Source organism: Linepithema humile, chromosome 6 (assembly GCF_040581485.1).
Source record: "Linepithema humile isolate Giens D197 chromosome 6, Lhum_UNIL_v1.0, whole genome shotgun sequence".
Classification (NCBI taxonomy): Eukaryota; Metazoa; Arthropoda; class Insecta; order Hymenoptera; family Formicidae; genus Linepithema; species Linepithema humile.
Window position 1 is genome coordinate 15,497,872 of NC_090133.1, and position 25,657 is coordinate 15,523,528.

At 34.1% G+C, this 25,657-nt stretch overlaps 2 protein-coding genes across 2 annotated transcripts; one reads left to right on the forward strand and one right to left on the reverse strand.

Moving 5' to 3' along the window:
• Window positions 1–289: 289 nt before the first annotated feature.
• Window positions 290–9,431, reverse strand: LOC137000334 (A disintegrin and metalloproteinase with thrombospondin motifs 19-like). Its single transcript, XM_067356491.1, has 7 exons — window positions 7,472–9,431; window positions 7,172–7,384; window positions 6,315–7,048; window positions 5,390–6,076; window positions 4,473–5,147; window positions 3,891–4,264; window positions 290–3,831 (listed from the first exon to the last, which is right to left on the reverse strand). Exons 5-7 carry the CDS (start codon window positions 4,742–4,744, stop codon window positions 3,206–3,208), a joined length of 1,272 nt encoding a protein of 423 aa, XP_067212592.1. The 5' UTR covers window positions 4,745–5,147; window positions 5,390–6,076; window positions 6,315–7,048; window positions 7,172–7,384; window positions 7,472–9,431; the 3' UTR covers window positions 290–3,205.
• Window positions 9,432–11,641: 2,210 nt separating this feature from the next.
• LOC137000744 (uncharacterized) lies at window positions 11,642–17,332 on the forward strand. Its single transcript, XM_067358096.1, has 5 exons — window positions 11,642–11,684; window positions 11,902–12,141; window positions 12,445–12,567; window positions 12,648–12,803; window positions 13,110–17,332. The coding sequence occupies exons 1-5, from the start codon at window positions 11,642–11,644 to the stop codon at window positions 17,330–17,332; spliced, it is 4,785 nt and encodes a 1,594-aa protein (XP_067214197.1).
• Window positions 17,333–25,657: the final 8,325 nt, after the last annotated feature.

The window sequence follows — 25,657 nt, forward strand, 5'->3', positions numbered from 1 at the left end:
ATAATCGTAATTATTAAGTACTTTTTCGTATAAATAACCAGATACATAATCAACTAATTCTTCTGTTGTTATATTATTAGTTATATTTAACTTATCTATAAAAGAAGTTAGGTTATCATTAGTTATATCTAAATCATTAGATATTTTTCTTAAAGAATTAAATAATTTTATCTTACAATATTCTTCAACAGACTTATTTCTCTTAATTAAGTTCATTTTTATACATAAATCTATAAAATTTCAAAAACTTTACTATTTTACATATACAGACTCCCTTATTATAGTGTAATAATCATCCAAATAGGAAATAACATCATTTATAGTCTTAAATTTTATGTAACTCCCGTCTTGTTTTGTAAATATATAATACTTTAAGCCTTTCTTGCTTCTTCTATATAACATTATTAATAAACTTGTATCATTTAAATTAAAACAATCAATTATGTCGCTATTAAATATGTAAACATTTCCAAACGATACATCCTTTATCTCGTTTTTAGAAACTTCAAACAAGTACTTATTTTTAAAATCAGTTACATACATAATACCTGAATATTTTTCACTCTTGAATTTAAGTAATTTTTTAATGACGATATTATCTTCTTTAAATATATCATCTTTAACTACATAATCTATATCGTCTAAATGTTTCAACTCTTTAATATTTGTAGAATTGTACAATAGTAATATAGTATTTTCCATATCTAGTAGATATGGAATATCACTAAGTTTTTCATCAAGTATTTGTACAATTTCATTATTCAATTTTAATATAATCTTAATTATATTCTTACCATTGTTTAAACTTAAAAGTAAGTTATTTTGTATCATTATATAATTACATATATCCAACTTAAACTTTATTTCATAAAATATTTCATCAAAACAATTATATATATATAATCTTTTAGGATATATAACACTTTCAAAAATTAAATTCTTAAATATATCTACATTCTCGTCTATAGATGTTATTTTCAAATAATTATCTGATAAAATATTTGTAACTTGGTTTAAAAATATATGATTATAATTTATAAAACTTCCTGACAAATAATAATAAACGTTATCCATTTAAATGACTATTTATTATTTGTTTTAGTTTTAATATGTTTTACTTTGGGATTGTTAGTATTTTATTTCAAATTTAGATCTCTAAACACAAACGACGAGTTTATTAAACAAATAGATAAAATCATAAATTCAGACAACATACATACATCGAGTGATATCGAGTTATAATTTTCCATTGTATATTAAGAATTCTTTTAAATATATGTTAATGATATTAAAATAAAACAACATAATCTTTAATATTAAATTATTAAATTTAATAATCAACTTTTTTGATAGTAAACTTGACATATTATTGTAATGTGCGAAAAACTAAAAATGCAAGAAATAGTTGAATTTTACAATATACCTTACTTAAGAAAATATATAGAAAAATACATTATATCTACAATAATAGACTGGAAATATATATCTAAATATATAAAACTACAAGAACAATTTATCAAAGGATTTCAAGATCAGTTAGATTGGGATCTTATATCTATATATCAAAATCTTACAGAAAATATGATTAGAAAATTTAATAATAAAGTAAATTGGACATATATAGTAAAACATCAGACATTATCAGAAAATTTTATCAGAGAATTTGAAAATATATTTAATCATAAAGTATATTGAACGTTTATCTAAACGCCAAAAATTATCGGAAGATTTTATCAGAGAATTTAACGACAGAGTCGATTGGGAACTAACATCTAAATACCAAAATATATCAGAAAATTTTATCAGAGAATTTAATGATACTGTAGATTGGAAATGTATATCAGAATACCAAGAATTATCGGAGGATTTCATCAGAGAGTTCGAGAACAGAGTCGATTGGAACCTCGTATCTATGCATCAAAAACTATCGGAGAATTTCATTAGAGAATTTAACGACAGAGTCGATTGGGAACGTACATCTAGACATCAAAAACTATCGGAGAATTTCATTAGAGAATTTTGTGACAAAGTTGACTGGAAATCAATATCTAGATATCAAAAACTATCAGAAGATTTTGTTGTAAATTTTAAGAACAAGATTAATCTTGATTATATATCTGTATACCAAAAACTATCTGAAGATTTCATCAGAGAATTCGAGGACGAAGTTGATTGGGAATTAATATCAGAATACCAAAAACTATCTGAGGATTTCATCCGAGAGTTCGAGGACAGAGTGGATTGGGATTATACAGAGTGTCTGGCAATAATCGCCCCACCGGTCATATACAGGTAGAGGAGGTCAAATCGAGTAGAAAAGTCCTTTACCATTTTTTAATTTTCATAATAAGTACTGAGTAATTAACGAAAAAAGATCGGCAAATCCGCGCGAGTAAAGCGCGCGCGGTGAGAAGGACATCCCACTGCTATGCGATCACTAGGCGCGCGATGAAGCGTTGGGAGGAGCGCTCTACAAATGACAATGGCAACATACGAGCGGCGCGTAACGCTAGATCCTTGTGTCCTAGTGATCGCGTAGCAGTGGGACGTCCTTCTCACCGCGCGCGCTTTACTCGCGCGGATTCGCCGATCTTTTTTCGTTAATTACTCAGTACTTATTATGAAAATTAAAAAATGGTAAAGGACTTTTCTACTCGATTTGACCTCCTCTACCTGTATATGACCGGTGGGGCGATTATTGCCAGACACCCTGTATATATTTTAATAGTTCGTTATAAAATTCATGAGGTTTGAACATTAAGTAATCGATGTTTTTATGAAAGAACAACCAACTTATAATTCGATAACGCTACTTCTAATGCGCTTGGTTGCATTAGCCGTAGCTGTAACGGCGCACTTGATGAGGAATAAAACACAGGTACTAATGACGAATATAGATACAGATGCTAAATTAATTCGGAACACTTATTTAAAATTATATTCTTTTTTCATAAATATGTCAATTTATAACTATTAATTTGTTTTCCTTCTGCAATCATAACAATGTAATTGATAGAATTTATTTTTTATGTTGATAATGTTACGTATTTTTTATAAATTTGATTTTTGTAACAAAAAATAGATTTCTTACGTAAAATAAAAAGTAACATCGCTTGTTCAACGGGCTCTAGAATTGATGCTTAACAAATTGTAAATGATTTCAAATTGATTTATGCGTATTTGCAATTTTATTTTTTCTTAAATCCTACTCTACACATATCAAGAAGCTCTCGACAATTATTCTTGGATTGAGTAGTTTTCCGGTAGACAGTAATGCTGGAGGCAGTAATAATTCTGGCCATCTTCGTAGTGTCCCATCTGGAAAGTATGGGTCGATATCTAAGTCGAGCATTTCCAGGCGTGCCACATATTCATATTGCTTTTTTGCAGCAGATACAATTCGTCGGCAATATACGGTACAGGCTATCCACGGTTTCGTCTTATCATGAATGACCTTCCATCCCGGCCCATTTTCTGGATCATAGTTGAAATATTTTCCGCCTCCCTTTTTCACCTTTAAATTGTATTCGGTGCATTTTATGGTAGCATATTCGGTAATTCTTTTGCGTTTTCCAGTGCAAAGTCTTGAGTCATTGCAAAGAACCACGTCGTAATATGGCCCATTACAACTAGCCGTTTTGTAAGTACCATGTGTGCAAAAACGTCGTTTGATTACCACGCCTTTGGATTGCGTCAAGCAACTGCTTTTACAGGAGTCTTCTTTCCATTCACTCCAATTATTGTCTTCACAATACGGAAAAATGTATGGTGGTTCGATAACGGCCACGCATTCTCCGCCGCGACATTCTTTCTCGAGTGCACAACGTGTTCCTAAAAAAAATTTAGTTCAAAACTTTAGATTGAACTCCTTAATTACAAAAAAGACATACCATCCAACGCAGGTCCGGCAAAGAAATACTCATTTTTGCGAGGCGTTTCGCATTGTAAGACTTGACATATATCATGCAACGTGACTACGTTTGCATCTTTGTCGCGTAAAAATAATTCACATTGCTCTTTGGCGGTCCATTCTCTTCCTGGCAAATCGTGATAACGCGAATGGCCCAGTGCATATGGATTTTCGGTCTCTTCTCGTCTTGTATGATCGAGAAGACACGGTTTTCTTTTCCTGAGATTTTTTGTAATGTTACGACTACACTCAAACCATGTTACTTGTCCCCGCAAATATTGAAAATCTGTCATTATGTATCTGCTTTTCGCACACGTCGAATTGATGAAGTCATTATCGTGTTTCATTCCTAATCTTTTGAACAATTAAATTATTACTTTCGAAAATATGCCTTATCTGCAATATTTTTAAATACTTTGTAGTTACTAAGAAGTTTTACACCTTAAAAAACTATATCTCTTTAAAACTCTGAGTAGTTTTATCTTACAATTGAACAAATATGAAAATTCTTCTAATAAATATTATATACTTAATTTGTATAAAAAAGTATACATAAACTTACAGATGGCCGATTTCATGAGCAGCAGCACGAGACGTCGCAAAACCCGAGACTGCGTTAGGACCGGTAGAACTGATTTCTACTAAAGCGCACGATAAAATCTCGGTACACGAGTAATTGACGAAAGAACTTCCTACAACACTATAATGCTTTCGTTCCTTTTCTGACTCATATAGATTTATTCCGGTCAGGTAAAGACCAATGTCCCACTGAAGCGAATCAATCCCGTCTTTAGGATACAAAAAATTCAAGTAATCGCAGAATGAATTGATCATCTTTGTATGGTTACCGTCGAAAGTAGACAAATTTGATAGCTATTTATCCATTATTACCAACTTTACCAATGAAATATCAACAAGAACACCAAAACTTGAATGATGCAACAAAGCTTGAATTTGGTTCACGTATGCTAGTATCATATCGCGTAACTTATCCTCATCATTGTCCAGAATAGGCATGTACATATGATATGCTGCTTCGTCGAAAAAAACGGCAAGTTCTATGATCAATTTCTTTTGCGTATTATCAATGTTTTCCTTTTTAAAGTTCATCCTTTTTGCTTGATCCCTAAGACATGTTTTTCTTTCCCATAGTGTTTCCATTTCATTACGATTATACTCGAGCCATGTTATATTCCTTTCCAAATTGCTAGAACTTTGCTCTGGTATTAATCCTAAACTGTAAAACAGATAAATTATTAATTTTAAGTATATGCCTTACTTTGCATTGTTTAATTAAAATATTCTTAAATATCTTTTAGTTTATTAATAGTTTATATAACAAACAATTAAAGAATGAAATTTTTTTTAAATGATTGTTTACTTGTTGATTTTATTGTACAATTCTACAATTAAATAAATTCCATTATATAATGTTATTTATTTTCAATTTATACGTAAAACTAGTTCTTAAAAACTTACAGCTCTCCGATCATCTTAATAGCAGTAAGAGGGTATTCGACTTCAGATTTGTCACGGAATTCTGCTATCGCGCATGAGAGAAGCGGCTTACATACGCTATCGAAGTAAGTATATCCCGTAATCTGAAAATTCTTCTCATCTCTGTCATGCGTTTTAAATTTTACCATAACATTTTCATAAAGTTTTATTCCGGTTAAGTAAAGGGCAATATCCCAGTGATGCGGATTATTATCGTTCGGAAAATTTAGAGAATCCGCGTATGTGCAGAACGAAAAGAGCAATTCGCCAGCATTGCCGTCAGAAAATGGCAAATTTGACGGCTGTTCTCTCAGCATAATTAAACGTATTAACGTAATATTCATAAAAACATCCAAACTCGGACGATTAAAGGCAGCCTGGATGCGATTCACGTACGCTAATATAATATTGTGTAACTTATCCTCATCATTGTCCAAAATAGACATGGACTTATTATATGCTGCTTCGTCGATAAAAACGGCAAGTTCTATGGTTAAGTTCTGTCCCGCATTGTCATTATTGATGTTTTCCGGTTTGGAAATCATTGTTTTTGCTTGATCTCTAAGACACGTTTTTGTTTCCCAGAGTTTTTCAATTTTGTTACTATTCTTAGACCATGTTACGTACTTTTGCGAATCGCTAGAACTTTGCTCTTGTGTTAATCCTAAACTGTTGATCAGATAAATTATTAATTTTAAATATATGTTTTACTTTGCATTATTTGATTGAAATATTCGTATTTATCTTATGATTTAGTAATAGTTAACATGGTAAACAATTAAAGAATAAATTTTTTTAATAATGACTGTTTACTTGTTGATTTTATTGTGCAATTGTACAATTAAATAAATTTTATTATAAAATGTAATTTATTCTCTATACGTAAAACTAATATACAAAAACTTACAGATTTCCGATCTTATAAATAGCTTCAAGAGATGATGTGATTTCAGATGAATCACGGAATTCTACTATTGCGCAGGATAAAAGCGGATTGCATGCGCCATCTTGGTAGTTTCTTCCCTTAATATCATAATTCTTTTCGGTTCTGTAATACGGTTGCAATACGTGAATATATTCATAAAGATTTATTCCGGTTAAGTAAAGGCCAATGTCCCAGTGACGCGGATCATTATCGTCCGAAGGATTAAGAAAATTCACGTATGTGCAAAAAGAATTGAGCAATTCTTAAGCGTCGCCATCAGAAATTGGCAAATTTAACTGCTGTTCTTTCAGATATTTTAAACTTATTAACGTAATATTGAAAAAGGTATCCAAACTCGGACGACTGAAAGCATTTTGGATACGATTTACATAGTCTAATATTATATTGTGTAACTTATCCTTATCATTGTTCAAAATTGACATGGACGTATTATATGCTGCTTCGTCATAGAGAACGGCAAGTTCCACAGTTAAATTTTGTTGCGCATTGCGCACGTGACGTCGCTTTAGTTTAAACATGTCCCAGTGGTAAAGACTTGAATCAGCAAAATATTCCATTGATTTTTTAATAACATAAGGTTTGCCAAGTGAAAGATTAGATTGTCCTCTAAAATCGTAGATTAAACACATAGGCATGAAATCGTTCCGCAAAGGCTGTATCTCTAACGTGTTGTTCTCCACAAAAACAAATCCTTCCTGCTTTTAAAAAGATATATTTATTCTTTATGTGTCATTGTATATAAAACGAAAAATAATAAAGGTCACAAGTAATTACATAAAAATTTAAAAACTGTTTGTTTTTCATGTGATATTACTGACCAATCCATGTTCATGACAAAAGTTAATAACCGCAGAGCTGATATGATCTTCATGATAATAAAAGCAATGACTTGATACGTTTAATTTAAACAATTTCTCTGTCACGCCTTTCGCATTATATTTCCATTCTTTGAACGCAGGCGATACAATTCGATCACTTCTACGCAGATTCAGTTGAATCAATCGTCCGAAAACTTTCAGTGTTATTGGTATCTGTAATTTGAATGACAATTAAAAAAGAAATTTGATAATTCTCGAATAACGAGCAACAAATAGAATTATACTGTAAAACGCACGTACCTTTATTGCGCCTGTCGGATTCGATGCCGGCAGTAATATTGTTTCAATATCATGCGTAATTTGCGCGTACGTTTCATTTAGTAAAATTATTATCATATATTTCAATAAAAAAAACATTTTATTTTCTTAAGTTCTCGTTCAATTTCAAACTATTAAACTATTATAATCAAATAATTTATATACTCGCACTAGCACTGTCGCGTTCGTTATACCTGATATGATCACGAATGAAACCCGAACTGGCGTATGAGGAATATCTTTCGTGTAGTGTGACACCTATTGTATATTCTCTCTTTGCTACATGTATATGTATAAATATTTATGTTTTTAAATCCAAACGTTTAAATGTAGTATTTACGATGACGGTATAAAATGTAGGTTTATAAAATGTAATTTATCACTAATATGTATAATATGTAACATTGATCGGAAACGTAAAAGTTTAATTTTTAATAATTTGATTTCAAAATGTTGATAATTATTGTTGGTATATAAAATTGTCGTTTATGCGTATTCGTAATATCTTGTAAGTTACGTTAAAATTCAGGATCAATAGAAATCAAAGAAAAGAAACAATTAAATAAATATATACATATTGCAACAGACATTGTTAAGAATTAATATTTTTATACAATTATTCTGTCGAATAAAATTTGTTGGTAAAAAATATTAAAAGTTAAAAATATATATTGAGTAGTAATATTCAGTTAATAAATATATCGAAATCAATTATTTGTAACATCATTCTAACGTAATGTAAATTTAACAATGTGACACGCTCATAAGTGCAATAAGGGATTCTTTATTGGCAATGAATAATTTGAGAAATATCCAATCATGTGATACGTTGTACAATACAATTATAAATATATATACAAGTATAACTATAGAGAAAGCAACACTTTGTTTAAGTAATATACATATATATTTAAGTAGTATATTCTAAATTTCACGAGATTTAAAGTTTACGTAGTCGATCTTCTTATGTAAGAAGAATCTACTAATTAATTCGATAGCAACATGTAATGCATTGGCTGTAGCTGTAACGGCGCGTCCGACGAAGAAGGAAAGCAGGTACCAATGACGAAAATCGATTCAGATGCTTAATTAATTCTGAGCATTGATTTATCATTATATTTTTTTCAAATCCCTGTCAACTAACAAATATTTATTTTTTTCTTTATGCAATTACTAACTATTAAGTTATTTGGATTTTGGATGGAATTTTTCATGTCGATAATTCGACGTATTTCTTCTCGTATAAATTTACTATATGCTAACAAAAAATGGATTTATTGCTTAAAATAGAAAGTAACGACGATAATTTAATGGATCCTAGATTTTATACTGAACAAATACTAAACATTTCTAAATTGAATTACTTTTGTTTTGCAATTTTATTTTTTCTTAGATCCTTGCCCACACATGTCGAGAAGCTTTCGGTAATTATTCTTCGATTGAATTGTTTTCCGGCAGACAATAATGCTGGCGGCAATAATAATTTTGCCCATCTTTCTCGTGAGTAGTATATGGCAGGTATGGGGCGTCACAACAAACCCCCACCACCTACCCCATATTTGACCCACTGACCTACATTTGGTCTGGCGTCAAAACAAATGACGTCACAGGGAGGGGAGAGGGAAAAGATGGCGGCAGTGGGTCCAACATGGTGGACGTCTACAAGATGGCGGCTGTTGACAAGATGGCGGCTGTTGACAAGTGATTTTTATTTTTTGGAATTGAGAAAAATCCAAGCTGGGTTCGAACCTGGATCGCTGGATTTCTAGTCCTGGTCCTAGTCTGCTGGGCTACCTATACATCTAATGATAGTAAAATGGTGTGTCGTATTTATGGCTATGGGACCTGGCAGGGAAGGGATGTATATATGTTGGGGCCGCGTCTATACGAAGTACCCCGGACTCTTTGGCAGGTATGGAGCATGTAAACAAACGACGTCACACAGTCGCCTCTAGTCTGCGAAGGGAAGGGATGTATATGTGCTGGGACCGCGTCTATATGAGGTACCCCGGACTCTCTGGCAGGTATGGGACATGTAAACAAACGACGTCATACAGTCGCCTCTAGTCTGCGAAGGGAAGGGATGTATATGTGATGGGGCCGCGTCTATATGAGGTACCCCGGACTCTCTGGCACGTATAGCGAACAAAAGAATGACGTCGCAGCGACGAATGATCATGCGACTTTTAGTTTGATATTTGGTGTGATGGTTAAGGGGTCGAGCGCGCGATATTGCGTGAACGGGGTGAGCGTCAGCCACCCGTTTTCGCAGATTGAACGTGCTGTAAGAATTGACGATGGCGAGTGGAGCGTGCAGGAACATGCGAAAAGGGAAGGAAACAAATGCAAGAAATGGAATACAAAAATATGTTTATTTGCAACAATTTTTCTTAAAAGTACATGGTCGAACGTTATAGACAAAAATATTTTATTTATTTGGAGAGTATTCAGAGAGTCATAAACAAATCCATATATGCAAGAAAAATGTACGTTCGTATAGATTACAATTTTCGCTGCAACTTGATTATCCGTACAATTTGATTGAAGTAAAGTGCAATTAATTCTAAAAATATTATTTCAAAGTACGTATCGAGAAATGTTAAATCTTTTAGTTGCAAACGTACATTATGTTGAATATTGTGACAATTAGTGTTTATAGTGTGTTTTACAATGTTACTTTCGATGAAGTTCTTGTTGGGTAAATTTACCTGTATTTCATTAATAAGATATTTAGAGCAATCATTAACACTGTTTGCGATTATATTTAACTGATTTAAATTAGCGTTTACGCAATCGAGTAAGTTTTCCAGTCCGAGAAAGGTAGTCTTTTGCATTGCTATTGCGTAGGAATATGTTCGTGGTTTCTTCGGAGTATGGATGATTTCTTCTGCAGCCAAGTTACTTCCCGAAGAAGGCTCTTCTTGCTCCTGATATTTCAATAGCAGGGCTCTTGCTCCATAGGTGGTGGTGAAATTTATAATTATCTTCTTGATAATAATAGAGTTAGACTTAACACTATTTCCATTTAAATAATCAGTCATAAGTTCCATGTTTTCTTGAAATTGCTGCCACTCCACCATGTTGAAGCAAATACCCTCGGCTTCCTTGGAAGTAAATTTAACAGCGGGTTGGAAATCAAACTCGTCATCGTTGATTGAAGTTTGCAACCCAACATGAATTTTTTTCGTATATGAGGAATTGAGTCCGTAAGTGGTGTTGGCTAACATCATATAATTTTGCTCAAATTTTTCTCCATTGAAGTATCTTGCTCCGGAAACGTCACCGCGCACTTCGTGATGTTCAGAATTTAAAATTTCTTTGCGTTTACTCATGATACTAGTTTTCACGTAGACACAAAATGAAATACAAAAATGCTGTATCTTCTTTATTGTTGCTGCTGTTGTTACTGCTGTTGCTGCTGCTGCTGAACCCGCATGTTCGAATGTCAGAAAACGAATGATTAAAATTTTCCCAATCGCATGGAGTAGAAAATCGGAAAAGTAGTGGGAAAATGCGTGCGCATAAAAATTTTGAGTCATCTGATTGGATACGATGTTTATTGCTTCTACATTTTCTCGAACTCTCTTAAAAACGACCGTTGATAAAAGAAGGAGTAAGGACATCGTTTCGTGCGCTGTTACATCCTGCACAGTCTCGCATTACAATTATTCGGAAAAAAATCAAAGGGTACAAAAGGAAGAGAAACTGAGGACTGAGGAATGAGAAAAAATTAAAATATTGCAGTCAACGGAATTTTTACGAGCTTTCATCCTAAAAAGCTCTAAAACTATAAATCTCCAATCCGATAAAACTATTTATTTACACTTGGACCCTGGAAAAATTACATTTTAAACATATGGAATCTAAAGGGTTAGACAAAAAAAAGATCGGAAATATCCGTACCGTTAAAAAAAGAAGCAATTTACAATAGGGTAAGCAAATGTAAACCTTTTTATATTACACGTGAAAGTTTATTACTGTGAGTTTTCGAAATTAAGTTTTGCTCACGTACTAACTCTCAATTATAAAAAGTTATAGGAAAAGAATATCGACATCGTCCGAAGGGTATTTTTTGTCTGATAAACCCTTCGAACACTAAAGTAATATACATCTTGTAAAGTTGCCGCCAATGTGCGGAAATCTTTGTGAAAGATGTACAACTTGAAACTGATTGATTTTTTTGATCCGACTGAAGGTATAAATAGGAGGTTTGAGACGGAGAAAAATCGCATTTCAAAATTCTCAGTGAGTGGACAACACGCGTCGTGTTTCTTCGTATCGTGAATTCGGGCGAGATTATCTTGAGTACGCGAAAATGGTTGAGAATTTAAGAAAAACCGTCGAGACATGCTTACTACTGTCACGCGCTTTGTGCGGACTCGATGTGAGCAGATATTTATCGCTGTTATCAGACAACGATGAAAAAAATTTTGAAGTGTTTGCGAAATTTGCGGGGGTGTGTCCTAGTGCAGTGCTAGCGGTGCTATTTCACTTGGGGCATTTTGCCTCCTATCAGAGACTTGTAATCTACGCGGGTGAAATTATCGAAATGAGAAGTATTTTCGGTGATGGAGAAGTGGAGGATGCGGGTGGGCATATAGCTTTTCTATTATTTTATTTTCATCGATCGATTTTGGAAGCGAGTGAAAACGGTGAGTTTATATTCCAATTTTTATTATATATATATGTATATATAATTTTCAAAAATTAAAAGAGTAAAATCTTTTAGGAGTAGAACATCGAAACGCATCGCCTCGCAGGATCGCGGGGGTGAGAGGAGTGCAACGTATTGCACGCCCTGAAGAGTATACTCCTCCTCACGGAATAAGGCGACGGGCTGATACTTCACCCGAAGCCGGACCCTCACGTGAATCTTATCACACATTCTTTTGTGAAAAATAAGCATTTTATATTGGTAAATTTTTTTAAAATAATGAAATATTAAATGTTTTTAGGGCGTGCACGTATCGAGCTCACACCTGAGCCACCTCTCGTTAACTTGGATAGCGAGAGCGAGGAAGAAGAAGTTGGAACTCACGAAGTGAGTTCATTTGACGAGGAAGAGATTTTTTCACCAGGTGAGTAATGAGAAATTTATCGCAGTAAGAAAATGGATAAAAATTTTTTATCCGCTAAAAAACAATGGTGAATTTTTTAGAGTTTAACCAAGAAGGTGAAAATACAATAATAATAGAAGATTCGGAGGAGGAGGAGGATGAGGATGATGATGATGATGAGGTACAAGAGGAAGATATGGGGGAGGAGCTGAGTGGAACGGAAGAACAGACTCTAGAGGAACTTTTGAGGGAAAGAGGTAAATACAATTATACATTTTTGCATAGATAACGCTTTTTTTCATACTCGAATACCTTTATTCTAACCGGACGAAATTTTTAGGAATTGTTTTCCCGGAAATTTCTTACTCGCCGGAATATTAGTGATCAATGATCAACACGATCAACGGTGAACAAGAAAGGGAATAATCCTGTATAAAGGTGAGAGAATTTAATATGAAATGTATTACTATTTTTAATTTTAACAACGCGTAAAATTCGAGTATGGAAGTGTAAAAACAATAATTTTAAAGATAAACTAATTCGTTTGTTTTCGATTTTTCCAGTTCAGTTTGGTGGAGGAGGGGGAGGAATGGAAGAAAACACGCAGCAGCAGCAGCAGTCGGCGGAAAATCAAGCCGAAGAAACCGACGACAACGAGATAGGAGTTCGTGGGGAGGGGAGACTGGAGAGAGAAGAGGATGAGGAAGCGTTGTTTCCGGAGAATCAGGTTGGTGCGCCGGAACAGATCGCGAATCATAACGGGGATAATTTTAATTATTTAGATTTAATAAGGGAAAACGTGCGTGAGTTTAGAAATTTCGGTGTAGTAGGGAGAGAGGCTGGTTTTCGCCTTCGATCATTACCAGAGGGGGAGGAGGTTTACGCGTGGTTAGAAAACGCGTTTCGCGAGCTTCACGCGTACGCGGTACTTTCCTGTGTTCCCGGTGATTACATCGGACTTAGTTTCGATTCCCCGAATCTTTCACACGGGCCCGCGGGTATTTCGTTCCGACCATCTCGTGATTTGACTCACGAGAATATCTGGAACCTCGTGAGTTCGTTAGCTCAAAGCTCCGGGGGCTTGAACGTAGCGCAAGAATTCAATATCCACGTTTACCGTGTCACTCCTCCTACGGGTCGTGCGGGTAATGCGCTTGATATCGCTGGTAAACGCTCGATTTTAACGATATCCAACTCGGATAACTTATGTTTTCCTCGCGCACTCGTAACGGCGCAAATTTACAATGAACGTGGTAATTTACGTACGGGTAGTCTACAAGAAAGATGGAACGCCGTGAGATACCGTCATTCCTCGTTACAACGTGAGTTGGCACGTGATTTAACGAGGAAAGTCGGTATTACAATTCCAGAAGAGGGTTGCGGTATTCGCGAAATCGAGCATTTTCAGCAATATTTAGCCGCGGAAAACATTGCGATAATGGTTTATAGCGCGGAAACTTTTGGTCACGGGGGTAAAGTCTTATTTGATGGAAATGCGATACTAGCCTCACTACATCGCGAACCGGTCGCGTGTTTAAACCTATTACATTACGCTGAATTACGACATTACAGCGTTATTTTAAATTTAAGAGCCGCCGCGGGTAGCCGAGGTTATTGTGTACCGTGTAACGTCGGTTACCGCAGCGATGTAGGGGGACACCGATGCTCAAATAAATGCCCTCGGTGTTACGCGGTACCTTCGTGCGAGCGATTCGACGCGGAGCGTATTCATTGCGAAAATTGTAATCGCAAATTTTTCAATCACGCGTGTCTTGAGCATCATCGTGCGCAAAAATCATACGATGGGCAATCGTCTCGTAGCGTTTGCAACACCGTATGTTCTTGCAAAGAATGCGGTCGTTTAATCGAGCGTAATAGACAACACGAATGCGGCGTGACTTACTGTTCAACGTGTCGTTCTGCCCAGCCGTTGAATCATCTTTGTCACATGCTTCCTCTCCCTCACAAAGCTAATTTCCGTACTAACGACACGGAGCATATTTTGGGAGAGGGAGGAGAGCAACAACAAAACGCGGGTGAGTACGTACTTAAAACAGAAAGTCGCGTCGCATTCGTGTTTTACGATTTCGAGACGCGACAGGATGACACGCTTCAAGGTACCGCGAGTGTAAATATTCACGTACCTACACTTTGCGTCGCGCAGCAGATTTGCGAAACGTGTGCCGAGATTGAGGATACTTCGGTGCGCTGTCGGTGGTGCGGTATTCGTGAATACATATTTTGTCGTGATCCTGTAAAGGAGTTTGTAAATTTCGCGACACGTCCGACTAAATATTTTAAACACATAATTTGTATAGCTCATAACGCGAAAGCATTCGATGCGCAATTTATCCTACGTTATATTGTTGAGAGCGGAACCGCCTTAGAACCGCGGGTAATCTTAAACGGGACGAAAATTGTAGTACTAACAGTGGGACATACGAAATTTATCGATAGTATTAATTATATGCCAATGCGTTTATCGGAGTTACCGAAGGCTTTTGGCCTGACGAATACTTCGGACAAAGGCATTTTTCCACATTTATTTAATACCAACGATAATCAGTCATATGTCGGTCCGTTGCCGGATATTCGATATTATTCACCCAATAGTATGAATACGAACGAGCGAGAAAAGTTTTTAGCGTGGCACGCGGAAATGATTCGTACGAATTATGTGTTTGATTTCGAATGCGAGATATTGCGTTACTGTCGCAACGACGTGAATATTCTAAGACGCGCGTGTATGTCTTTCAGAAAGATTTTCTTGAAGTGCGGTCGCGTGTGTCCGTTCGAGGAATGCACAACCATCGCTTCCACGTGTATGAGGGTTTTTAGAAAAAACTTTTTACGTGAAAGAGAAATTGGAATAATTCCACCGGGCGGGTACAGACGCGCGAATACCCAATCGCGGAAGGCGCTTCAGTGGCTGGTGTGGAAGGAGCGCGAGCTCGGACATAACATCACCCACGCAGGACGCACTCGGGAATATCGTCTGCAAGACGGCACGCTAGTCGATGGTTATTACGAGTCGGTGGAAAACGGTATAACACACTATCACGTGTTGCAATTCCACGGTTGTTTTTGGCACGAATGTCCGTCGTGTTTTAAGATTAATCGCGATAGGGAACTAACGGTAAACAACGAACGCGGCGATACGATTGATTTGCGTTATGAGCGCACCATCGCAACAACGTATCGTCTTCGAAGACGGGGGTACTCGGTGATAGAGAAGTGGGAATGCGTCTTTGATCGCGAAATGATGGAAAATAGGGAAATGCGTGAATTTTTACAAAATCACTCGATGATAGAAATTGAGCCGCTCAACCCGCGCGATGCGTTCTACGGTGGACGTACGGGGAACATCGTGACGCGGTACGAGATTACGGATACGGAGAAGATACGCTACGTGGATGTGTGTTCTCTGTACCCGTACGTACTGAAGATCGGGGTTTTCCCGATCGGACATCCCACGGTGTATGTCGCGGAGGAATGCTCGACTCTAATTGGCATAGGACCGTGTTACAATTTTGATTCCGTCGAAGATCTCGTGCGTTGCAGGGTACTCCCTCCGAGCGATCTCTTTCACCCCGTATTACCCTATCGCGTGCGTGGAAAGCTACTATTCGCGTTGTGTCGCAGTTGTTGCGAAACATTTTCACACGAAGAATGTACCCACGAGCCGTCCGAGCGAGAATTCGAGGGTACGTGGGTATTGCTTGAATTGCGCAAAGCCATCGACAAAGGTTATCTCGTAACGAGGGTTTGTGAGATTTGGCAATACACCACAGCTCGCTACGATCCCGATACACAGCAGGGTGGATTATTCACGGAATATATAAACACATTTTTAAAATTGAAACAAGAAGCCAGCGGATGGCCGAGCGAGTGTGAGGATGACGTGTCTAAAGAACAATATCTTCGCGACTACGAGAAAACCGAGGGTGTCGTTCTCGATAAGCAAAACATCGCGAAAAATCCTGGTTTGCGCTCGGTCGCGAAGCTATGTTTAAATTCTTTTTGGGGGAAATTTGGTCAACGATCCAACCTGCCGAATACCGAGATCGTAAAAACTCAACAGCGTTTAGCGAGTTTACTCACGAGTCCTCAGCATGAGATAATCGAAATATTACCCGTAAACGAAGAAGTAATGTATGTTTCGTGGCGACTGCGAGAAGAGCTGGACGTACCCTCGCCTCTTACTAACGTGGTTATAGCGGCTTTCACGACGGCACAGGCGCGTCTTGTATTATACGAATATTTAGATAAATTGGATCGTCGCGTTTTATATTACGATACCGACTCATGTATTTACGTGAGCAGCGGTGTCTCCGATGAATACAAAGTGCGTAAAGGTAATTTCCTAGGCGATATGACGGACGAACTCGAGAGCTATGGTCGCGGTAGCTATATCGAGGCGTTTGTATCGGGTGGTCCGAAATTTTACGCATACGTGGTTTGCACAGCGGAAGGGCAAACGCGAGAAGTTTGCAAAGTAAAGGGCATAACTCTAAATTTCGAAAACTCACGCTTAGTTAATTTTAATAGTATTAGGGAATTATTATTACGTAAAGAGCGAGAAGGTCAAGAGGAGGAGGAGGAAGGGACGGAGTCGGCAACGGTAGAATCGCGTTCGATAAATCTACGTTTCAGAGCAATTCGACGTACAGCCTTTCACGAAATAATAACACGCGACGAAGTGAAAGCTTGCACACCCGTGTTGCTAAAACGTAGATTTCTCGACAGTCGTTGTTCCGTCCCTTATGGATATTTATCCGAACGCTAATTGTTATTTCACGATGCTGTTCCTTCGCTCTATTTTATTATTTAAATAATTACACGCATGTTTTCCCCATATATGTAAAGTTTATAAATTTTTTTGTAAAAAGTAAATAAAAATTGTGTTGTAAAAATAGAATAAGAATAGGCTAAGAAAATGATAAAATTATAGAAAAAAGTCATGTAAAGATTTAAGAAATAATAAAATTGTTTATATTTTATATCGTTTTTGCTTTGTATTTATCCTATCTGAAAAAGTGCATGACATCGATTCTCGCATATCTCGAAAGTATTGTTGCCTCTTTTCCGCGATGCCGATTGGCTCTCTTTTTATACTGATTTCACGTATCTGCGTAACTGTTATTGCACTTATTTTGACAGTTTAACAGTTTGACTCGGGAAGTACGGTTATTTTATCGTTTAGATAGTTTAACTTTTAAGTGTTTGTTGTACATCAAGAAATACAAAGAGATACAAAGCACATCATAAAAATTAAGTGTTTAATTAGTATGCAGTATGAAGATTTCTTTGATTGCAATAATATCAAGATATGAAAAAACCAGCTTTTGTGACATATAGAAATAGGTTATATAAAGAAAGATAAGTACATTATTATATATCCGTGATTGATTAATATATTACAATTAATTTAAATTATTGGTCAATTTCTTATGACTTGCAACTTAATTACGATTCTATTGTAGAAAAAGTTATATAGTTATATAGTAAATTGGTGGTAAGATATTACGCGAAAGAGAACATGATCGACGTGGTTTTCATTCTGATAATAATACGAAACTACAAACTTTTGCCAATTTTTTTCGTATATGTAGAATTGTTTAATTACTCGCGAAAAAATTCATAAGTATGTCATATTTGAGGGCATGAATGCTATGTTTAAAAAAATAATAGTCTAATTTTAGGAGGAAACTACATTGAATTACGCGACCTAGATTTCACTTTTTTCCAAATTTGACACAATATTGTATCGAAAAATGAACATATCCGTTATCTCATGCTTTTTTATTGTACTTTTGTCTAATAGAATTATAAAATAGGGCGTTCAAATGCGTCTTCAATTATTCTGTTTTTCTCATTTTCTTATTTTCGTACAATATCACGATATTTTAGTAATTATAAGGAAAAAAGGAAAAAAGAATTGCAAATCGAAAATGAAAAAGTATTTAAACTATCGTACGATTTACGATTTCAAGATAAATTTTATTCATTTATTGTCCAATTTTAAAATTTCAAGATCTGTTAATCTTATATTAATTGCATAAAATATATCGAAAAAAGCATAATATTTGAAATAATTAAAAATGTACAATTGTTTCATAAATTATTTCGTTTGTTTCCTTGAATCTTGGAATATTTTTTGGTGTTCACTAATTATCTGTAAAGCAAATTGTTTTTCATCTTTATCTCTCATAAGAATCCTATTATTATATATCAATTGTTTTAAAAAAAGGAAAGAAAAATCACAAATCGAATTGCGAAACAAATTATTTTTGATCTTTAGTTTGAAAATTGTAAAATAATTCCTTTTTTCCTTATAAGGAAAAAAAGGAAAATTTAGTAATTATATATAATATAATTATTAAAATATCGTGATATTGTACGAAAGTAAGAAACTAAGAATCTGTTTTTCTTATTTTCTTATTTGGGACGCCTTATTTTATAGTTTTATTATACATAAAAAAAATAAAAAAGTACGAGGTAACGGATATATTCATTTTTCGATACAATATTGTGTCAAAGAAAAAAAAATAAAGTCTAGGTCGTACAATTCAACGTGATTTCCAATTTTTTTTAAACATAGCATTTATGCTCTCAAATGTAACATACTTATGAATTTTTTCGCGAGTAATTAGTCACTCAAAAAATATATGTTAAAAACGTGATAAAAACGTGCATTTTAAATGGCGAAATTTGACCTCTTTGCGGAAGGGGTTAGAGTTGAGCTACAAAATTACTCTTTCGGAGAGATTTTTTTTATTTATTTGGAACCGATTTAGAAGGCTCCTTCAATAAGATTCCACCAGATCTCTTTTAAAGACCACCCTAATATACAGGGTGGTCCACGCAACTTGCACACCTTAAATAACACCCATAATTTTTTAGATAGGAAGAAATGCTTCATATAGAAGTTGTTTGCTTTGAAGGGAAGACAAAAATAGGAATATTAGTTTGACCTTGAGTAGAGGCGCCTCGGAGATTTGAAGGTCATCACCATTTTTTAAAACGGAATTACCCTAATTGTTTTATGCAAATGGATTCCTTGAAACATTCTGCATAAAAAGTTATGAGTCACATGGCCAAAAATTGCATCATTTACGAGATATTTAATATCTAAAAGTGACATATTTTTATATAAAATATAAAGTCTCGTAAAATATTTATTTTTCGATAATATTACCCTAATACTTTTATGTACAGAATAATGAGGCGAATCAATCAGTGCAAAAAATCCATGGTTGTTTATAACGAAAAGTACATTGCAAATTGCACATTTTTGTTAAAAATAATCATGTGTTTTCTTTGTACCAGTTGATTCGCCTTATTATTCTGTGCGTAAAAGTATTAGGGTAAGATTATTGAGAAATAAATATTTTACGAGATACTTTATATTTTATATAAAAATATGTCACTTTTAGATATTAAATATCTCGTAAACGATGCAATTTTTGGCCATGTGACCCTTATAACTTTTTATGCAAAATGTTACAAGGAATCCATTTGTGTAAAACAATGAGAGTAGTTCCATTAAAAAAAATTGCGATGACCTTCAAATCTCCGAAGCATGTCTATTCAAGATCAAACTAATATATACCTATCTTTTTCGTCACTTCAAACCAATTTTTATATGAAGCATTTCTTCCTATCTCCAAAGCTGTGGGTTATTTAGGTGGCCGGTCTTAGGTGGATCACCCGTATAATTAGAAATTAAACCGATAAAAAGTTGCTACGTTTTTTGGTTTATATTATATAGTAACTGTGCTTATATATATATATATAATTGATTTTATATTCATTTCTAACAGGAAATTGACTATAGGAAATACGTCATATAGCGATGAGCAAAAGAACTATCGAAATAAATAGTATTCTATTTAAATGAATAAAAATGTAGATTCTGTTTGATTTCTGCTTCCAATCTGTTACCATATTACGCGCGCATACAGATTCTGCTACCAATCTGATATTATGTCATATTAGTAGATTCTGCTGTCAATCTACTGTCAGCTTTGTGAGCAGATTCTGCTCAGTTTTTTAACACTAATCTGTCGATTAAATCGGTAATCACTGCTTCTGTACTACTTATTATATTTAATACTTATTTCAGTTTAATACTTATTCTCTTTGCAGAATATTTTATGTCACATAACATAACTTCTTCGGGTGGAGTATTAGATATTACTTCATTATATTTTCCTAACGTATTGACTACGGTACTGTCCAAAATTTGAAGCTCAAACGGGACATTTCCATTATTGTATTGTGACATTTTTGGGGGTTTAGCCTGAACCCCATCCAAGTACATAATCTACATATACACATATATATAAATTATTTAATTTAATAAAGATTTACAAATATATGTATTTTTATACATATAATATTCTGAGAACATTAATAAAAGAATACTATATGATACAAAAAATAAAATAAAAAATATATCACATTAAGGGGTTACACTACCCAAGCGCGTCGAAAAAAATAAGCTTTTTCGTGAATTTTTTTCTTGAATTCTAGGTGGTGGATCAAAACAAAAATTTAGGGCTTTATTACACATATATTAAAGTTCTCAAAAATATTTTTTATTTATATATGTATAACAAAATGGCGTCGTGGCAGTATAAAAAACAAAAAAAAATTTTTTTGTAAGAGAAAAACGGTGTGCACCGTTGCAGTCCTGGTGTGCCATCTGGAACAAAAAAAAAATTTTTTCTTAATTTACAATAGTTTTTCCATAGAAGTACCGAGGATTTTTAATTTTGTTTAAAAATTCACAAATTTGTATGAGTTGAAATTTTTTTTTTATTTTTTAGCAAAAAAATCGACCTTAAATTGTTAACTGCAAACGTAATAATTTATCAATCATAAAAATCGTGTGTACTTCCACGGAAAATCTATTGTAAATTAAGAAAAAATTTTTTTTTTTGTTCCAGATGGCACACCAGGACTGCAACGGTGCACACCGTTTTTCTCTTACAAAAAAAATTTTTTTTGTTTTTTATACTGCCACGACGCCATTTTGTTATACATATATAAATAAAAAATATTTTTGAGAACTTTAATATATGTGTAATAAAGCCCTAAATTTTTGTTTTGATCCACCACCTAGAATTCAAGAAAAAAATTCACGAAAAAGCTTATTTTTTTCGACGCGCTTGGGTAGTGTAACCCCTTAAAAACTAATAAAAAATTAAAATTAACAATTTGATATATAAATAAAAATTTATACAAAAATTAATACAAATAAAAATTTTAAAAATTTGGCGTTGCTAAATTGCATATATTAACAAATATATTTAATTTAGACATAATGTGTATTATATATAATATATAATTTTAGTATCTTAAAGTTTGTTCTCTTATTATATACAGTGTGTTTTATTTTAATTTCCCCAGGTAAATATCTCGAAAAATACAAAAGATATTAAAAAATATTGCAAACAAAAGTTATAGGGTTTGAAAGGGGACATAAGAAGGTACCATTGGTTTGATCTCGAAATATGTTATAAAAGTCATATAAAGGTCACCGCCATGTTTTTAAATAGAACTACCATAATTGTTTTATGTAAATAAATTTCTTGTATGATTCTGCATAAAAATTTATAAGAGTAACATGGCCCAAAAATGCAACGTTTACGAGATATTTGATATCCAAGAAGCGGACATATAACATAAAATATAAGATAGCTCGTAAAATATTTATTTTTCAATAATTTTATGTTAATACTTTTATGCACAGAATAACAAGATAAATCGATTGATACAAAAAAAACGCATGATTGTTTATAATAAAAAATGTGTAATTTACAATGTACTTTTAACTCGTAAACGATGACATTTTAGGCCATGTTACTTTTATAAATTTTTATGAAGAATCTTACAAGAAATATATTTATATAAAACAATTATAGTAATTTCATTTTAAAAAATGACGGTGATCTTCATTTGATCTTGACAACGCAATCCGAAGTCAAACCAACGGTACCTTTTTAATATATCCCCCTTCGAATCCTACAACTTTTGTTTGAAATATTTTTCAGTATCTTTTGTATTTTTTGAGATATTACCTAAGGAAATTAAAATGAAACACTGTATAATAGTTATAAACTAAAAATTTGTGTATTAATATTTATATATTAATACTTTAATAGTAAGTATTAATAGTAGATGGTATATTAAATGATTCTAATGATAATATATACAACTTCCAGATTGTTGTGTTACAAACATTAATGCCGATATTGTAGAAGATATATATGGTGATTTAATACGCAATAAAGAATTTAATAAAATGACGAAATGTGCAATACTTTCTGCAAGAAATGTCGATGTTGATGAAATTAATAAAAGAGTTGTTGAATTATTAGATACGTTTGAAGAACGAATTTATACAAGTATAGATAATACTGAAAATTGTGATAATGGCGATTTTAGTGAAATTTTATTACCAGAATATTTAAATACTTTATCTCCGTCATGTCTTCCTCCTTATGAATTGCGTTTAAAACCGAATTGTATCATTATGTTGATTAGAAATCTTAGTATTAATGAAGGTCTTTGCAATGGCACTAGATTAATGATTATAGAACTTGCTGATCATTTATTGAAATGTAAAATTTTAACAGGCGATAAAGTAGGAGATATTGTTTTTTTGAATCGTATAACGCTATATTGCGAAAATATATATTCTTTTACTTTTAAAAGAAGACAGTTTCCAATAAATTTAGCTTATGACAATTAACAAATCACAGGGACAGACATTTGCCAAAGTAGGAATAGATCTTCGCAAAGATGTTTTTAATCATGGGCAACTTTATGTTGCCTTTTCACGAGTACGTTCTTGGCAAGCATTAAAAGTTAATCTTGGTAATCAACGCGAAAATAAACAAGTTAAAAATTATGTATATAAAGAAATATATGTTTGATCTCTCTTTTCCTGTAAATTTTTAAAAAAAGATTATACAGAATATCCCATTTTAATTGTCGCAGGCAAAATATCTCGAAAAATATGCAAGATACGAAAAAATGTTTTAAACAACAGTTATAGGGTTTGAAGGGAGACAGATAATGCTGATATTCATTTGATCTTTCAGTGATCTTGAAAACTTCTATTAAGTTAACTCTAAAATTTTAAATGAAACACTTTATTTTTGATTCCAGAATCTAATAACTGGTGTCAAGAGCTTTCCGAAACACTATAATAAAACATTTTTTCATGGAGTATTTTTCAAGTTATCATTATCCCTTATTTAACATATTTTGATATAAAATATAAAATATCTCGTAAAATATTTATTTTTCGATAATCTTACCCTAATACTTTTATGCACAGAATAATAAAACGAATTAATTGATGTAAAGCAAATGCTTAGTTGTCTTTAACACAAAATGTGTAATTTATAATGTACTTTTTGTTAAAAGTAACCATGTATTATCTTCATGATAACTTGAAAAATACTCAATGAAAAAATATTTTATTATAGTAATTTGGAAAGTTCTTGACACCAGCTATTAGATTAAAGATTGAGTATTTGACCAATCAGAAAGAAGCAAACAAATATTGCTTCTTATTGATTGACTAAATTCTCAATGTTTAATCTCAATCTACAATGCGTCGTCTGTAGCGGATTTTAGTTGACTGCGATGATGTGTCTTGTTTTTGTTACCCGAGCAACATAACAACAATTGCATCATCCTTAAGAGAGTCCTCGAACCACGTCATTGTTCTTTGCATATTATTCGTGTTATTAATACATATTAATTAATTGATTAATATATTACAATTAATTTAAATTATTGGTGAATTTCTTATAACTTGCAACTTAATTATGATTCTATTGTAGACCAGGTATTATAATGAAAAGCTCAATGGCGCGCGCGAAGTGCGCGCTTATAATGTTCTAGTATTCTGAAAAAATAATTCTCCAATGATTTTTCTCCAAGTTTATTTTCCTCTTTCTCTCTCTCTCTCCCCATATACATTCACGTAAAACGACTATTTTTGCCCAATTCTTTCCGTGGAAAGCAGCTTTTCATCGTGGGGGAGTATTATAAGCTCATGAACTCACTCCCCCGCGCGCGCAGGCGCTGACGCGAGCAATTCCGCTTGTTCAGCATTTACGCTTGTCCAGCTTCTCCGGTCTGAATCAGCTCGTAAAAGACCGCCGCGAAGTACGCTGGCGCGCGCGCACCTCCGCCGCGGAGTGCCCCCTGCCGCGATGGTAAGCTTACTTCATCGTACCGTTACACGGCTTTTTTTATGTTAGTGAAGACACGAGCGGTGTTCATTTCACAAGATGGACGTACGCTGGAAACATCCCTGGACGGCTATTGTCAGCGGTCCCACCGGCTGTGGTAAAACGGTCTTTGTAAAATCCTTTCTCAAATATTTACCCGAAATGGCCGATGTTTCTTTTGAAAGAGTCTTATTTTATTACGCCGAATGGCAAGACGCATATCGTCAACTACAATACATGTTTGCGAAAACAAAAGAGAAAGTGGGAGGACATGGAAGAGGGGAGGATAAAATAAAGAGAAATATAATCGAGTTTCGCGAAGGGCTACCGCAAACGGACGATTATTCTTACGATCCTCTCGCACCAAAATTGGTGATAATCGACGATCTTATGAGAGAATCATCCTCGTGCGACGTAATCGTGGATCTTTTTACAAAGGGTAGTCATCATAAAAATCTCAGTGTTATACTCATCACGCAAAATCTATTTCACCAGGGACGCGGACAGCGCGACATATCTCTTAATTCTAACTACATAGCCGTCTTCAAGAACCCGCGCGATCGCGCTCAAATTCGCCATCTCGCGCGACAAGTGTACCCCCATGACCCAAAGTTTCTAGAAGAAGCATACTTTGACGCAACCTCACGCCCTCACGGATATTTATTACTCGATCTGAAACAATCGACTCCGGACAAATATCGATTTCGGACAAACATCTTTCCCGACGATGCGTTGCATTACGTCTACGTACCGCGCAGATCATTCTCAAGCGTATAAAAAGTATGTACTTGCGTTCGCGTGACGTCAGTTGCGAGAGACTTTCACACGATAAAAGAAGCGGTAGCAGCGTCAGACAG

What these genes read in the sequence shown, in the direction of transcription:
- LOC137000744 (XM_067358096.1), top strand. Translation starts at nt 11,642, where the DNA reads ATGTACAACTTGAAACTGATTGATTTTTTTGATCCGACTGAAG. An exon ending in TTTTTTTGATCCGACTGAAG is followed by an intron (nt 11,685 to 11,901) that starts GTATAAATAGGA and finishes CGCTGTTATCAG; the next exon opens with ACAACGATGAAAAAAATTTT. An exon ending in GGAACTTTTGAGGGAAAGAG is followed by an intron (nt 12,804 to 13,109) that starts GTAAATACAATT and finishes CGATTTTTCCAG; the next exon opens with TTCAGTTTGGTGGAGGAGGG.
- LOC137000334 (XM_067356491.1), bottom strand. Translation starts at nt 4,744, where the DNA reads ATGATCAATTCATTCTGCGATTACTTGAATTTTTTGTATCCTAAAGAC. An exon ending in GCTCATGAAATCGGCCATCT is followed by an intron (nt 4,265 to 4,472) that starts GTAAGTTTATGT and finishes ATTGTTCAAAAG; the next exon opens with ATTAGGAATGAAACACGATA. An exon ending in TGCCGGACCTGCGTTGGATG is followed by an intron (nt 3,832 to 3,890) that starts GTATGTCTTTTT and finishes AATTTTTTTTAG; the next exon opens with GAACACGTTGTGCACTCGAG.